Raw genomic sequence first — 18,129 nt, 5'->3', positions numbered from 1 at the left:
TATTACCATAATGGAGAGGTGATCCATTCTAAATATTTATGCTTTTTCCCCTTATTGTAGCTAACACAGTTCTCTACTGCCGCCGCACATGTCCGCCCACCCCCTCTTTTGCTGTAAGGTGAAAACTCTATTCTTAAACTCTTCAAGGAGTAAAAATATATTAAATGTCCCACCTTGCTGATACCCACCTGTGAAATACCACACAACAGAAAGTACAGTAGAATACGGAGTTTGTCTTTTCAAAAACATAAGACTTTTATGAGTTTAAGACATCAAGCATACATTGACTTTGGAAAATCAATTAAGAACTTTCTGTATGAGGACAAATATACATTGAAAACATACACTACAAGATGCTTTTTCCTGAGTAGAATGCTAACTTTATATCAAATTAAGCTACTGTGAATTTTCAGAATGTAAAATACCAAGGCTTTTACACAAAATCAAATAAAAATCAGGAATGTTCACCTTCACATCCAAAAAAAGTTCAAGTAGAGGTTCAACATGATGTAAAATCTGAAACAAGTAGCCAAGATTTTATTTGGTTTTTTTTTTTTTTTTTTTTTTTTGTGGTACGCGGGCCTCTCACTGCTGTGGCCTCTCCCATTGCGGAGCACAGGCTCCAGACGCGCAGGCTCAGTGGCCCTGGCTCACGGGCCCAGCCGCTCCGCGGCATGCGGGATCTTCCCGGACTAGGGCACGAACCCGTGTCCCCTGCATTGGCAGGCAGACTCTCAACCACTGCGCCACCAGGGAAGCCCTGAAACAAGTAGCCAAGATTTTAAATTATCAGTAGATGCCTCTTCACTTTTAAGGATTCCTCAGTAAACTTCAATTTGAAACAATTTATTAAACCATGAAAAACATTTCCAGGAAATTATCCAATTTGGAAAATGAAAAATGTAACTCATGGTAAGAAAAATACAAATCATACACTGAACAGGGGAGAACAAAAGGCAACCAACCTTTTATAGGAATCAAGATAACACCATGGGCTTATAAAATCTTCCTAAACATATACTGTATTATCATATGTAGAAAACTGTAACTAAAGTAAGGTAGCGTTTATTAGTTGCATACTCTAAAGCTATGACTAAATTTTGGACTTTACCTCTAAAAGGACCTCACAGTTGTCACTGAAATACACATTTCTTGAGACAGTGGGCAAAGTTCCCATTTATGGGAAATATGTTCTTTTTTTCACACAGTGAAACTGAGAAAAATTGTATCAAATGAGAAATCTTTTTCTCTAAAGTAATCTCCTTAAATACCTCAATAATGCAATACTTGGGAAATGTAATTTTTCAACTCAGACTTGAAAAGGTTATTATGAAACAAACATACAGAAATCTTATTGCTTGGCACCAGATTTTTCAAAAATTAAACAACTGTTTGAACCACCATACTGTTCTCAAATCCTGTTTTTTCAAATAATGCTACCCTTATTTTCTGAAGGTAGACTGTTCAACCTAATGACAATCTAGACTGAACCCTGCAATGTACAAGCAAGTCACAGTTCATTTCAAACCAAAAGAAATGATCAATCTTCTGTTTTTGTCAAAATCATATGAATATACTTGTACAAATTAACTAGATTTATCTGTGGCCAATGAAGGAGCCACAGAACGTTGTCTTATGGCATTCTGTGCAAAGTCTTTGTTTATTCCTTCTTTGCTTTCAGGTTCCTCTTCTGAAACATCTTCTTCATCAGCCTCTTGTTCTTCCTCCACTTTTTTCAGAGGTTGAGAAGATTCTAGTAATAATTTTTCTTAAAGATAAAAACCAGAAATATTCTTTTGTTGATGTATTAGAGTTGTGTTAAGAGTACAATCAAGACACAATTCATATGCCCATAAATTGCTTTGGCATTTATTTATCAATCATGTTTGGATTTCCAAAAGGAAAAAGCTATCTTTAAGAACAAGTGATACTGTAAAAATAACTGGTTTGGAAGATCCATTTTACTTACCAGATTAATTCTTATTATCCACCTATTCATAAACTGAACTGAAATTAATGAACCAGAATGCTGTGCATATGGATGTTGTAAGAAAACAGACTGCATTAAATATAACTATCTTATATTAACTTGCTATTAAATCTTCTAGCTAAGAAGTATACTAAGACAAACTTCAACACCACCCTTGTTTCAGCTCCCAGGAGAACAGGAATCAGACACTTAAGTTGAAGGTTATTTTCCTAGCCATGTTTTTTTTCAAGTGGTTTCATAAAGATGCTTCCACTTCTCCACATATGTAATTTTATTAAGGTGTAATTACAAATAATATAAGATACATATCTTAAGTATACAGCTCAATTTTTTAATATGCACACACACACATATTCCCCCCTCCCTTTGTTAATAGGAACTGTTGCTAGTTAACTTAAACTTGGAAGACACCATGTTACTGAGATCCAGAACACAGAATTTGGCCAATGAGCTTTCCTTTGTTCAGTGATCCGAAACCATCCCTAATCCTAGGCAACCCAGAATGGAGTGGGAAGAAGAACATGGGGGTGCAACGTAGGAGAAATTACGGGAAGGAATTACCATAAAGTGGACAATCTGTTGTTTGGTCTGTCTAGCATTCTTTTTCCTGTTGGGTTACCCCTTCCCTATGCCACATCCCAGGTGGCTGTGGTGAGCACAAACGACAGTTTAGAGCAGTGGTTCTCCACCAGGGGTGATTCTGCCTCCTAGGGAACACTTGGCTATGTCTGAAGATATTTTTGGTTGCTACAACAGAGAGGGGTGGTGCTACTGGCAACCAGGGGGATGCTACTGAACATTCAATAATGTACAAAAGACAGTCCATCACGATTAAGAATTATTCAGCACAAAAGACCAATAGTGTCAAAGTTGAGAAACCCTGGTTTACAGTGACTGCTCCAAAAAGTGAGCCCTCTACACAAGTGCAATACACCAGAATTTTTCCAAAAGATACGTGAGTACAGGGAGAAGTATATTTCCTTCTTACTCTGGGATTATGAGCTATAGCTTTCTATAGTCATTCTATTCTCAGGACTAAAAAGAGCCCAAATGGAGCAAAGTCATAGAGAACTGGGCAATTCAGAAACATAAAAACAATTGAGCCCCAGGATCCAATCAACTCTGCCCTCAGGCTTCCTGACTATGTGAACCAATAAATTCTGATTTTGCTTAAAGTTAGACTCAGTTGGATCTTTTCCTAGCAACTCAAAATCTAAGCCAAACACACATAATGGAAAACAACTCAAAAAAATCCTGTAGCCTGCTGTAGAAGGGGTAATATCACATTAAAGTATGGGTTAGTATCAGTTGTGTCACAGATTACTTAAGAGACAAATCTGTTATTAGGCTTAAGGTTCGGTATGCGGGCCTCTCACTGCCGTGGCCTCTCCCGTTGCAGAGCACAGGCTCCAGAACTGCAGGCTCAGCGGTCATGGCTCACGGGCCCAGCTGCTCCGTGGCATGTGGGATCCTCCCGGACCGGGGCATGAACCCGTGTCCCCTGCGTTGGCAGGCGGACTCTCAACCAATGCGCCACCAGGGAAGCACCAAGGCTTAAGGTTTTTGAAGCAAAATAAATATAAAATGTACATTCACTGACTTAACTGTCTTTTAAGTAATCTGTGCTTATTATATTTTTTCCTACAGGTCAGTGGCCCTTGGTGGATAAAATTATTCCCTCCCCTAACTGTGTCCTTCTTAGCATCAATGCAACTATCTAAGAAATTTTTTTAAAAACCCTATCAGTTGTTCGACAGACAAGGAATACTGTAAATGCAATCTCCACTGATTTCATTTCAGGAGTTTTGACCTCAGTTTAAGTCCTAAGTCACAAAACGCAACAGAACAGAAATGTCAGGCCAAAAGTCTGGTTTAGGTTCTACTCTCAGCTCTGTCATTTCTGTGTGAACTTGGAAACACAGTTCATCTCTCTGAGCTTTAGTTTCCTCAACCACAAAATGGGAAGAGTATCACTTATGCAGTCTACTTTAAAGAGCTGCTGAAAAGCAAATGGGACGACAGAAAGTGAAAGCTCTTTACAAACAGCAAATAAGAGGGCCTTCATAACAGTATAATTTTCAAGATTAAAAATAAATGATTGGGGCTTCCCTGGTGGCGCAGTGGTTGAGAGTCCGCCTGCCGATGCAGGGGACACGGGTTCGTGCCCCGGTCCGGGAAGATCCCACATGCCATGGAGCGGCTGGGCCCGTGAGCCATGGCCACTGAGCCTGCGCGTCCGGAGCCTGTGCTCCGCAACAGAAGAGGCCACAGCAGTGAGAGGCCCGCGTACCGCAAAAAAATAAATAAATAAATAAAATAAAATAAAATAAATGATTGGTAGGTAATCATATTAAGATAAACAGCAGTGAATATTCTAATTCTATAAACCCATCGTGCAGTAAAATACAGTGGCAATGAGAATCCTCAAGTAGCTACAGGATTTGCTTTTCCCAATAACCTAACAGAGAAACTTAGACTTGACCAGCATACAAAGAAAAAGCTTCAAATGGGGTCACTATACCAATGAAAAGACTTCAAGAGTGGAATATATTCAACTTTTTTTGACCCAAGTATATTCAAATGGATCCATGAATATCATGGAGTTTTCAAACAAATTGACATCAGGTCAATGGTTATCAAATATCTATAAGTTATATGCAGTGTTAAAATTCTCCACACTATAAAAACAAAAAAACCCCCTATGTTTCTAAATCCAATGGGCTGTCATTCTTACATGAAATATACATCCCCCTTCCCCCACCACTCCATATTTAGAAACCTAAGCTAGAAAGGCAACCTGTTTTATGTATGATTGTGTTTATTACAGAAATTAATGGGATTATAGTGAATAAAAATATACTTACTGGAAGGGTATGGCTGTGGTCTGCGCCTTTTTGAAGGACACAGGCAATCTGCCACAAATATCATGCACTGCAAAAATAAACATAAGAAATATGAATGTACAATATAAAGCTGGTAAAACTATATTGAATTATGAAATTCTAAAATATTTTTCTTCCCAGTACTCCGAAAATGAAGTGCTTACAAGTCCTAATAATAGTCCCGAAAGCAGAGTTGCTAAAGCAAACACTGTATATGATCCCCAAACTGGTAATCCAAGGTCTTCAATAAAATAGTTATGGTAAGTCTAAAATCAAAAGAAAAAAATAAACTAAAAACATGGTCATTTATTAAAAAGTGACAGTATCAAAATGTTTAAAATAGAAATAAAATTTTAGCTCATACCCTGATCCACATAGACAGCTGAAAGAGTGCTGACATACTACTCATCCTAAAATAGAGAGACAAGTGAAAAACTGAATCAGATACACAGCTTTGAAGTAGAATACATGTGTTACCTATATCTTCTATTTTTTACTCTATAATTTCCCCAACACAACAGATTTTATTGCTGATGTTACTCAAGATTAGTGATACATCAGTGATTTCAAGCCCATAATAAGAAGGCTTGTTAATGGAAATTAACAGTTTCTGAATTTTTGCCACTATGTGATATCCTCATAAACAAAACACTTGATCATTTTTTTTCCTTTTCTCCTATTGTTTTGACTATAACCTTTCACCTGATGATTTCTCCAATATACTTTGAGTACAGGTTAGAAGCTCTATGGAACAAACTGGTTTGAAGTTAGGCACACTGTAAGCAAATGGCAACTCTTATTCACCCTTAAAATCCTCCAAAGAAGTAGAGAAGGGAGCCTGAAGGAAGACTGGGAGCACTTGCTGAGTTGATCCTTCCCACCTAAGAATTACTCTACTTTTGTATTAAAATTAAACTTACAACAGCATTAGTTTGATATAGTTTAATGATATACAAAATATACAAGAAATAAATGCTAAGTTACCATATAAGTAAAACAGTAAAAGTAAAAATAACAATTTTCACATAATTAAACCCAAGTAGCTTTGATGGGCAGTTAGAAAAGAGGCCTGCTCCAAAACTTAGCTTTGTGGGTTCTCTCTAGCAGAAGTGGGGCCACTAACACATAAACTAATTCACACACAAGCCAGAGGTCCTGCGTGCAGGATGGCCTAATCCAAACACCGATCGCTGTGTGGGTGAACCTGCCAAGCTGACCCTGGGAGCGCCTCTTACTCAGTCTACTAATAAAAAAGGTACGGACTGCTGTCTGGAGGAGTCAGCGGACACTTACAAGAGACCCCCACTTCCTCAACCAGAGAGGGGAAGAATCATTTATGACATGAGATTTCAAACAAAAATCAGTTACATTTTGAGTCCAACACAGACAGGTACATTAACCATGTTGCTTCTGTTCTTTAAAACACAAAATGGGAATAGGGACAAGGAACTGAAACATGAATCACTGTGTTGTCTCACTGTAGTCTGTGCTAATTAGATTCTATCAGGAAGAGCAGGTGCCTTATTTGGGTTGGGCATGGTGGCTCAGTGGGGGAATTCTGACAGTTCAATTCAGAGGTGTAAGGAAAAGGTCCTAAAGATGAACTTTCTTTTTCAAAACACTGCTTAGGGTTGATCATGCCCCCACTCCCAGATCCAGAGCATTATCGCTTATACTCTCCATCCTCCAAAGGCAAGTGTGGTAAGAGGACAGGAAGAGACAGCTTAACCACACCAGGATGAGTCCATGGTGGCCTCAGCAAAACTCAGTATTCCCAGAGGTCTCTCAAATGACCCGTGAGGCCTTGCTCCCCAAGAACGGTTCAGAAAATGTGCTAGTTATGCCCAATCCTACTGCTCCATAGCGAGCTGCTATGGAGAAATGTACCCTCTACCTACATATAAAGCTCAGTGGTTAGTCATGTCATTAGGCTCATTGTTCATCCACACTATTCGTACAAAAAGCTATCAGACAGGTGGAATAATTCTATCACATTAAATCAAGAACTGAAATCTAAAGGTAGCATGAGTAGGTATATGGTTGAGGCTTCTCATCCAAATGCTAAGCTCAAATGATAGGGACTTCCCTGGTGGTCCAGTGGTTAAAACTCTGCACTCCCAATGCAGGGGGCCCAGATTCGATCCCTGGTCAGGGAACTAGATCCCGTGTGTCGCAGCTAAGAGCCTGTATGCCTCAACTAAAGATTCCACACGCCACAACTAAGACCTGGCACAGCCAAATAAATAAATAAATAATTTTAAAAACAAAACAAAAAACCCCTCAAATGATAGTTTTACCCATTATATCGATCACACTCTTAGGGGGATTTATTAGTTTTTGATGATACAAATGACCATATTTACAGAGCTAAAATATTCCTTAAAAGGCTTTCAGCTTAATTCTATAGAATGCCTCCTTCTACATTAACAAGGATCACAGTATCCACTGGACTTAGAAGATAAAGTCAAACTGAAAATATCACATAGTAAATCTGAACATATCTTAAGAGTCCTAGAATTAAAACTAAGTAAATATGCTTTATTTACATGAAATATATGTCCCAATTACTCCTGAAATAAATAAGAGAAAAACCCCTCATACTTACAAAACAGAACCTGGACCAACCCATGATGAAACAGGTTCAATACTCTTCCACTCTTTTTCACTTATAAAGTTTATGAAATCCTTCTTAGTCCTTGGGCCCTGATAGCGCCTAAATTCACCATTTTTACAACTAAAGAAGATCACAAGTAAATATTAATCAGCACCAAATAAATAAACTTTGTTTTGCTATTTCTATAACCTCATTTTACAATCCTAATCTTCAAAATCATCAGCAATGCAAAAGTAGTAAATTACACTAATTACTTACCTTGACATCTTAGCCCTAAATTTAATTAAACACTGAGGTTATATTTTTAAACAATCGTAAGTCTTAAGACTGTTATTGTTACTATTCCAAATAATAAAACTATGAAACACAGTAAGTAGTTATATGTCAATTATGTCTCAATAAAAAACTGGGGAGAAAAAGAAATGCAGTATGTAGATATATCTCAGAAAATTACTTTTAAGCCACAATACACAAGTTAAAGAGATGACTTCATGAAAAAGTGGTTAGAATCACGTCTGAAATTTATTATTTATTTGCAATTGTTAAAGAACATTCACAGCCATCATGCTTTAAGTCGCTGGAGGCATCTAATGCAGTGACATTCGGCTTTGCGTTCTTCCTGACACCCACCTCCTCCTTCCCATTCCTAATGCATGGAGCTCTGTCATAGGACCGTAAGTGCTCTCCCTGTTCCCACATCTTCACCATTTCTAAACTACCTTAAATAATACTGCCAGTCTAACTCTACTCAATTAACACTTCAATTTTTATCACTTAAGCACAAAAACTTTCCATAGCTCCCCACTACCTACAGTAAGATTAGAGGATCATTTATCCATCCAGAGCCAAAGACAACAAGGAAGCCCCCACTCAAAAACCCAAAGTTTTGTGGAGAAAATGACATTTGAGCTGTTTTTGAAGGATAGGTAGGATTTCAGCAGGCAGAAAATAGGGGAATGGGCATGATAAACAACGTTACTAAAAGAAAAAGGCAGGAAATTCCAGAAAATTTCAGGGGGTGTTGAGACAAGGGGGAGACTGACTAGCCAGTTAAGGGGCATGTGGAGAAAAGGACTGAGTAAAAACGGAGAGAAGCACTTACAGAGACAGAGAAGAGACATTTAAACATACACAAAGGGAGTAGTGGCAAATAAAAAGGTACAGGAAACAGACACAAACATGAAAATAAGACAAGGAAAATCGAGATACACACAGAACCGCCGACTTCTTGTTTTTGTAACTTTTAAGGGAAGGAGAGAAGTGCCTCCTGGCATTCAACCCACCAGCTAGATGAACATTAAGGTTCAGGGCAGATACAGAGATTTAAGATGTCTTATGGACAGTTCAGAAGATAAAGACAAACTAAAAAACCCGACACTGAAGACTACATAATCTTGTTTATTCTGACTTAACAACCATTTCACCTACCACTGTCCCCAAGGCTGAGCTACGGCACTTTCTAATAGCTAATGTTTGAACATACCATGCTCCTAATTGTAACTGTTTATGAGACTGTTCTCAGGATAGAATGCTCACTCTTCACTCTTGAAAATGCTACCTCCAAAGTTGAGTTTAAACCCCATATCCTCCAGGAACCAGTCCAAAGCAGTGATTTTTTTCCCTTACCAAATTTCCTACAGTACTTACCACAACTCTGCGCTCATAATCACTTACTAGCTGAATGGTATCACACCATTTCTCGTGCACATCATCTTCTAAAACAATTACAAATCTTTGGGATCACAGATTGTTTCATGCATCATTCATCTATCTAAAGGCACCTAGGAGAGCACTAAGCAAAGTAAGCCTTCTAGTAAACTTACTGAATATAATGCTCTTTAAACATGATCTAGGCTAGAGGTCTACTATTCTGATTACACTATGATGCATCTTTCATAACTACAGAATCTTCAAATACTTACTGATAAACAGTAGGAAGAGCAGTTATGATAAATCGTCCACTTAGTCCTACAAATGATAAAGAAAGATTAGAAATAAATACAAGAAAGAACACACAGCAGGTTTTATATGGGCCAATCACTTACTACTTAAAAGCTGACTCTGAATTACTTGAATACTAATAGGCAAAGAATATGAAATTATACCTAAAAATAGTTGAGCTCTGTAATATAAACATTGAAAGAAATTCCAATTACGTACTTAAAGCAACTGAAAAAAAAACTACTATACATTATCTCCATTTAAAAGTATGTAAAATCTGAATATTGAAGACATTTGTGAATATATATGTATAAACATTTGGTCAATTATACTACTATAAGATTACTAGCAATGAGTCATGGGACAGCACAATATAACTGTGGTCTTAGGTCTAAAATCAAATGAAACTGCATTTGATAATCAAAAAACAAACACAGAGTTTCTAAGGTATTGTTAAAAATGGAAAATATTATGAATCTTCCAAAAGGTGGGCAATAACAACATCAGCTAACATTATCAACCATGTGTTAAACACTAAAATAATTAAGAACCAACCTATGACTCAGTTTTCTGATCTGTAAAACGGGGATATTATCTATCCCACAACGTTGTGTAAGGACTACATAATAAATGCAAAGCACTTGGAGCAGTACCAGTAACAGTAAGTGCTCACCAAATATTAGCAATTATTACCATCTGGGATAGGGGCAGAATCAAGAATCCAGGTTTACTGTGACCAAGAACAGGTAAGAAGAAGCATCTGTAAGCGCAGGGCCTGACACTTCTCCAGGGGGCCAAGTCAGGAGGCCACAACCATGAGGGCTTTGTAATTAACAGCCAATGTCCTCAAATCACAGTTAACGGATTAAATCTGAAAACCAATTGCAGAGACTTAGACGACTCACACACATGGAATGAATGTGACCTTGACTCTACAAAGAACCTCAACCACATGCTCCTTATTCTGAAGCTTGGTACAGATGCAAATGCTGGGTTTACCCATGTCCACCTGAGCCACAATGTTCTAGGGCTTCTCACAGACGTCTTACATTCTAGTCTGGGGCCTGAGATGCAAAGGAAAAAAGATCACAGGCAGTTATGTGAGGGAAGAGTTGGGGGAGGGAGATGTCTCCAAGGTCCCTTAGAGCAATACAGAAAAGAAATAAGCTGCCATACCCAACCAGGGAATCCACTTTTTGTGGCACTTCACACTGAGCCCCCATCAGGGAGGTGGGTAAGTCAGCCTAACCAGCTGAAGACAGTTCTGTTTTTAAAAACTAGTGAAAGGTAGAGTTAAGATCATGCAATGTGGAAAACAGACCAACAGATCATCCCAATCTGCAACGAAACAAAATTAACCACAGACATACAGTACCTGGCTGCTCTGTGACATCTACTTTTGCAACATTAACCTCAAGATCTTCTCCCCATTCGGCAAAATTTTCCCATTCTGGTTGAAGATTCTGACAAGCAGGACACCATGGAGCATAACTAAGAAATAGTTTTTAAAAAAGTTAAACACTCTAATATGATCATATTGGGACAAAAATTCTAAAATGTGTAACTTGTGAGGAATATTTTATACTAAAAACAAGATAGCAAAGTGGTTAATTTTGTGAAGATGAAAAGGTTTTAAGTGTGAGTTGAACACTCTGGAAGTCAAGAACTATGAATTGATAATGCTAATCACAGAAAATTAATTCTGAGAATAAGTTTTTAAGACACAAGGCCTTTTTCAAGTGCAAAACAGCTCTTTAAAAACCTTTGGATTTCTCTTATTATAAGGTGGGCAGAAAGCTCAAAGCCAAATTTGGAGTTCATCAGTTTTAACAATGGTATGTGCAGGAGTCACAAGTGCCAAGGTGCTAGTAAAAAATGAGGAAGCACCCATGGCTGTGGTGAACAGGAAACACGTGCCTCATCTTAAGGAAGGAAACACTACTTAGCTTGACAGGTCCAGGACAGCTGGCTGAGTGCAGCAGGCTATTCTAATTTAAAAGGAGCTGAAAATCTGCATTTTTATGTAAAAATGCTACCTCAAAACTTAACCCAGACACAAACACTAGGCAGGCCAAATGAAATTCTCTGCCCAGACCTTGGTCAATCTCGGGTTTATAAATCTGTGGCCAAGCATATTAGCATTTTAATTACTCTTCTGGTATTCAGTCTTAAAAGGCCTTGAATCTTTCCTAGGATTTGATTTTTCCCATTTTATTGTATATTATCTCATAATTTACCTCAGTTTTTTTTTCATGTGACTATAATTATTTTAAGTTTATTGAGTTGATTTCAAAGTTTACGAGATTCGAGTTATTTTTTTTTCTTTACATCTTTATTGGAGTATAATTGCTTTACAATGGTGTGTTAGTTTCTGCTTTATACCTCAGTTTTTTTTTAATGGAAGCAGGAAGAATAAAGCCTGTACCTGTTAAACACAAGAGTACAGTTTCTGTACTTCATTCTATTTTCTTGACTTATTTTATGAAAATAAAATCCCTAAAAGTAATATGCATTGTGGAACAAGACTAGTACCATACACAAAAGCCAAAGTCCGTAACAATAAATTGAATTACAATGAAAATATCTCTGTAACATAACTCCTGATCAGGGCAGATTTAACGCAGATGACTAACTTGTAATAAGAGCAGACTATCATTAGAAATACTAGATCCTTTTTCAAGTTCCTTTTGTTTCTTCGGTGCTTTTTAGAGACAACTTCATATTCAGTAGGCTAGGGGAAAAAACACTAGGGTATGCTCTTAATTTCATACAGATGCTCTAATTCAAATCCCCAAATACTTCACTTCTGACTGCTGTATTGATATAGTTTGATCAAATGAGTTAATAAAAATCTCCTCGAGTAATACTTGACTTAATTTGCATAAAAGTTCATAATCACAACTGCTCAACACATTGTTTATGAAACTGTGAGTATTTTATGGGCACAATCTAAAACAAGGTACTGAGGACAATGAAACCCAAATGCTGTCCCTGGTTATATTTCCTCTCCCCTGCATCTTTAACGGTGCCTGAAAATTCATTTCACTGAGTTACAGATTATATGCATACTATATAAACACTTCCCCTATTGTATCCTGCATATAGATGTTCTATGCCTTGTTTGACTTTATGACTCAGGAGTTACTGATGTGACCTTCTGGGTTCTCCCTTGGGGATGTCCACCTCCACCTCCCTCCTTAACTAGCAACCCAACCACCCAGAAAAACACCCGCCTGAACCCTGTTAAGGAAGGGGGTTATTCTAACAACATCTGCATGTCTACTCTGTGTTAGTTTCTGGAGACAAAAAGAAAGCCACTATGGCAATACCTGGACATATTAATTAAAGCTTTTAGATATGTCTCTCATGTGTAAAATGCGGGAAATAATACCTATCTTATAGAATTTGTAAAGAATTAAATATGATAACGTACGTAAAGAGCTTAGAAGTGTTTAGTACACAGTTAACAGTCAGTAATGGTGTTTTTTACTAATGAATAATGACTAGTACCACTAATAATACTGCCACCACCGTCACCACCACCACCAATTTAGTGACTAAAGCAAAGGCAGACAGTTTATTATCTACCCATGCAGAAGGGACGTTATTATAACGGAATCACCACAGACACATGGTTTTATCTGAACAATAAATGACGACCTGACGCTCTTTTAAGAGTTTATAATCACACTCATACATTAATTTTTTAATGCAATACCATTTAGAGAGGCATAAGAGTAATAACCCAAGACATTCAGTACTTTGCAAAAACACACACCCAAAAGAAAAATGAACGTGGGCAAAGAAAACAACAACAACAACAAATGATAAAGGGAACGCAGATGTTTAAATAACGCAACTTGAATTTACTTTTTGGCATTTAAAATAAAAATATGCCTAATCCATAAAATAACATTTAAAATAAGCTAAAAGAGTCTCAAATTCTAACACTGTAAGTGGACTACTTTTTAAGGATAATGAGACAAAAAGAAAGGAGAGGTTCACTCAGCTTCCTCCTTTGTAGAGTTTGGTGAAATAAGTCTGTAAGTCTGTGAAGACTCATTCCAAAATAAATAATTGTATAGGAACTAGACAGACCAACCACCCTCAACCCCAAAGCCATGAAGAAAGAGAATTCAAAGCTGAACGTAACCTCACAGGCGCACCTCAGTCCTAGCAACCGAACTAGGGTGCACACTTTAGAAGAAACTTAACAGAGTATCCCCTGGTCAGAAACGAGGAGGGGGTGGGACCAAGGCTGCGGAGGATTCCAAGAGGAGTTAGGGGATCGCGAGGAGTCGGGGGCTCCCGCCCCGCGCCTCAGAGTCGCAGTCCCGGGGAGTCTGAGACTCGCATGAGACGAACGGGGATGAAATCGGGGGTCCAGACTTGGAACTAGGACCCCGGCCCACCGAGGGGGCCCCGAGACCACCGCCCCACACTCACAATTCTATCATCCACTCTCCTTCCAGCAACTCTCTCCAGTTTTCGTCCGTGATGATCCGCACGTCGCTCCGCCGCCCGTGGGTCCAGGGAGCCCCCCAAAGCAACAGCAGCAGCACTGCCACAGGGATCCTGAGACTCCCGGAGGGCGCCATGTCGGCCGCTCGCCCACCCACAGCAAGCGCGGTAGCCCTCACTCCGTGCAGCGGCTCCACACTTCCGCCCGCGCGGGCTGATCAGCTCGTGCGCATGAGCGCGGCGGCGCTCGCGCGCGCGCGCGCCTTAAGAATTCTCAGTGCGCATGACGAAGCCAGGTCCTAGTGGGATGGTGGAGCAGAGAAAAAGGGGGCGCTCCTGTTCCCTAGTGCGCATGACAAAAAAGGGGTCTCTCGTCCTGTCTTCTGCTACGCTCAAAACCGTTTTGGAGGAAGAGTGAACGGAGGGCGTGGTATAGAAAGGGGGGCGTGACTTCGGAGAGGAACGGCTTAAAAATTTGCCTCAGGATTTTGGCGCCGAATGATTGGCATTTATACTTAACGAAGGCAGTAGGTAAGTTTACACTAAAGCAGTTTCCAGTTAAATGCCCGTCAGTTTTCTTTTGTTTCCTTTGAAAATTTTTGTTGGGAAGCTAATGGATGTTTGTATGAGTCTGAATATTGGTTTACTTCTGGGGGATTATAGACTGTAAAGCGGTACAAGAGAACCTTATGGGTTCACTTTGTATTCTGTATCTTGGTCTGAACAATGCTTACACAGGTGTACGCATACCTAAAAAACCATTGAGATTGTATAGCTCAGGGAACTCTACTCAGTGCTCTGCGGTGACTTAAATGGGAAGGAAATCCAAAAAAAGAGGGGATATATGTATACTTATAGCTGATTCACTTTGCTGTACAGCAGAAACTAACACAACATTGTAAAGAACTATACTCCAATAAAAATTATTTTAATGAAAAAAACACAGGGGCTTCCCTGGTGGCGCAGTGGTTGAGAATCCGCCTGCCAATGCAGGGGACACGGGTTCGTGCCCCGGTCCGGGAAGATCCCACATGCCGCGGAGCGGCTGGGCCTGTGAGCCATGGCCGCTGAGCCTGCCCGTCCGGAGCCTGTGCTCCGCAACGGGAGAGGCCACAACAGTGAGAGGCCCGCGTACTGCAAAAACAAACAAAAAAAACCCCAGGAAAACAAAAAAACATTGAGCTGTACGTGTTTAGTGCACTTAGGATGTATATTATGCACTTTAGGATGTATATGATCCCTCAGTTTTTTGTAATGCAGTAGTTACAGAGATGCTAAATCAGAAATTCAAAATGGAACAAGACGCAGGCTTGTAACGAATATTTAAGGGCTTTTTTCCTCAAGCATTTGTAAATACAAACGCAAATCAAAATGTGCACTGTCTTTAGAAAGTATTAATCAGTTAAATGAAAATAGTTGCCATTACACCTCCTCACTTCACATTCTCTCCTAAACTCAATCCAGTTGGCTGATTTCCCCACCCCTTCGCTGAAAGGCCCTTTCTAGGACACTAGTAATCTGCGTGTTAACATTATTTTTACTTGACTGCCAGCAGCATTCTGTCACCACACCCTTCCTGAAAGGCACAGTGTGGTGCCTCACTTGCTTTTTTTTCTCCTTCCTGACTAGCTGCTCCTTCTGAAATTCTTGGCCATCCTCCTGTACTTGACTTCCAGACATTGGCTTTCCCCAGGATGCTGTACTGGCCCCCTCCTCTTCATATCCACATGCTCCTCCAGATAACCTCAATTCTGGCTTTAAAAGCTATCAATATGCCTGTCGTTCCAGCCCTGACCTTTCTGGGAACTTCAGACATGTATGTGCTTAAAAAACAAAAGTCAACCAAGTAAATTTAAAGATCTGATTGTCTTGGACTTCGCTTCCAAGGCAGGGGGTGCAAGTTCGATCCCTGGTTGGGGGGCTAAGATCCCACATGCTCGTGGCCCAAATATCAAAACAAAAAACAAGCAATATTGCAACAAATTCAATAAAGACTTTAAAAATGGTCAACATCAAAAAAAAATCTTAAAAAAAAAGAGCTCATTGTCTTTATTCAGTGATTCATGAATCAGGCAGCATCCCATCTAGCAACTAGAAGGGCTCTCCTAGAGGTTATACAAAATGGAAGTCTTTTATAGGAAGAAGGTTGAGGTAAGGGAGTTATTAGCAAAAGAAAATTATTTCTTAGGCCTTTTTAGGAGAGGAGAACTGGCAAGGGTTTTATCATGAGATTGCCTCTTCTTTAAGTCTGGATTTGCTCTCATGGGGGGCAAATGACTACATTTTAAGACTGTTATTTCTTTTTTAACAATATTCAACCCGTGGCTGGACATCTCTTGGATATCTAATAGGTAGCTTAAACATAACAGGATCAAAAAATAAAATTCTTGATTCTCCCTCTCCTGGTTTTCCATCTCAGTTAAGAGCCCTAAGGTCCATCTGGTTGCTCAAGACAAAAATTTACATTTTAATTCTTCATTATTGTTCTCTCTTTTCACCCCCTCTTCATGTACTCCATCAGCAAGTCCCATGAACTCTGCCTTCTGTAATTTCCATCTCCACAGCCAATACCCTAGTCCAAGTTTCTATCATCTCTTGCCTCGACAATAGTAGATTCCTAACTGATCACCCTGTGTCCTCTCTCTTGCTTCTCTAAATAAGATCTAGCAATTTCTCCTTAAAACCCTCCAAGAAGTTCCCACTGCACTAAACATTAAAGCCAAACTCCTTAAACTCATTACTATGACTTAAAAAGTCCTACATGATCTGACATCTGCCTAACTGCTACCTCGTGTAGTACTGGCTCTCCTCCTCCCTACCCTGCTACACTCCAGGGGGTCTCTGAATACATCAAATTCATTCTCACACTAGAGAATTTGCATTAGCTGTTCCCTCTGCCTACACTACTTCCTCACCGGTCTTCACATCACTCCTTTTTTTTTTTTTTCTAATATCACTAGGCCATCAGTACTTTATTATTATTTTTTAACATCTTTATTGGAGTATAATTGCTTTACAATGGTGTGTTAGTTTCTGCTTTATAACAAAGTGAATCAGTTATACATATACATATGTTCCCATATCTCTTCCCTCTTGCATCTCCTTCCCTCCCACCCTCCCTATCCCACTCCTCTAGGTGGTCACAAAGCACTGAGCTGATCTCCCTGTGCTATGCGGCTGCTTCCCACTAAGCTATCTATTTTACGTTTGGTAGTGTATATATGTCCATGCCACTCTCTCGCTTTGTCACAGCTTACCCTTCCCCCTCCCCATATCCTCAAGTCCATTCTCTAGTAGGTCTGGGTCTTTATTCCCATCTTGCCCCTAGGTTCTTCATGACCATTTTAAAGGGAATATTTTAATACATGGTCCTTTGTGACTAACTTCTTTTATTTAGCATAATCAAAGTTTGTACATGTTGTAGCATGTATCAGTACTTCATTTCTGTTTATTGCTGAGTCACATTCCATTTTATGAATGTATCTGTTTATCCATTCATCAGTTGATGGACATTTGTTCTGCTCTTTGGCTGTTTATGAGTAATGCTACTATCAACATTCACAAGTTTTTGCAGGGACATAATGTTCTCATTTCCCCTGGGTACACACCTTGAAATGGAAATGCTTGTGGTGTAGTATCTAGGAAACTGACTATTGCCCAATCCAGGGTAACTGATGTTTTTTATCTAAGAGTTTTATAGTTTTAGCTCATACATTTGTGTCTTTGATCCATTTTGAGTTAATTTTTATGTATGGTGTGGGATAGAGGGTCCAACTTCATTCCATAGCATGTGGATAGCCAGTTGTCCCAACACCATTTGTTGAAAAGACTATTCTTTCACCATGGAATGGTCTTGGCACCCTTGTCAAAAATCATTTGGCCATAGATGTTCGAGGGGGGTTATTTTCCCCCTGACTTTTCAGTTCTATTCCACTGATCTGTGTATCTCTCTTGATACCAATAGCACACTCTCTTTGTTACTTTAGTTTTGAAATTGGGAAGTATGAGTCTTCCAACTATGTTCTTTTTCAAGATTATTTTACCTATACCGGGACCCTTGATTTTCCATATAAATTTTAAAATCAGCTTGTCAATTTCTATTAAAAAGTATGCGGGGATTTTGCAAGAGAATGCATTAAATCTGTAGAACAAATTGGGGAGTATTGCTCTTTTAACAATAGTAAGGCTTCCAGCCCATGAACATGGGAAGTCTTGTCATTTATTTGGGTCTTCTTAATTTT

General features: G+C 39.1%; 1 protein-coding gene across 1 annotated transcript; it reads right to left on the bottom strand.

The window, feature by feature from the left end:
• Positions 1–830: 830 nt before the first annotated feature.
• Positions 831–14,124, bottom strand: TMX1 (thioredoxin related transmembrane protein 1). Its single transcript, XM_082616943.1, has 8 exons — positions 13,874–14,124; positions 10,803–10,918; positions 9,409–9,454; positions 7,478–7,606; positions 5,237–5,282; positions 5,037–5,138; positions 4,855–4,921; positions 831–1,768 (listed from the first exon to the last, which is right to left on the bottom strand). The coding sequence occupies exons 1-8, from the start codon at positions 14,023–14,025 to the stop codon at positions 1,587–1,589; spliced, it is 840 nt and encodes a 279-aa protein (XP_082473069.1). The 5' UTR covers positions 14,026–14,124; the 3' UTR covers positions 831–1,586.
• Between the last annotated feature and the right edge of the window lie 4,005 nt (positions 14,125–18,129).

The sequence above is a fragment of the Mesoplodon mirus genome, assembly GCF_964341445.2.
Source record: "Mesoplodon mirus genome assembly, chromosome: 4".
NCBI classification, from domain to species: Eukaryota; Metazoa; Chordata; class Mammalia; order Artiodactyla; family Ziphiidae; genus Mesoplodon; species Mesoplodon mirus.
This window is presented reverse-complemented; position numbering and strand designations above follow the sequence as displayed.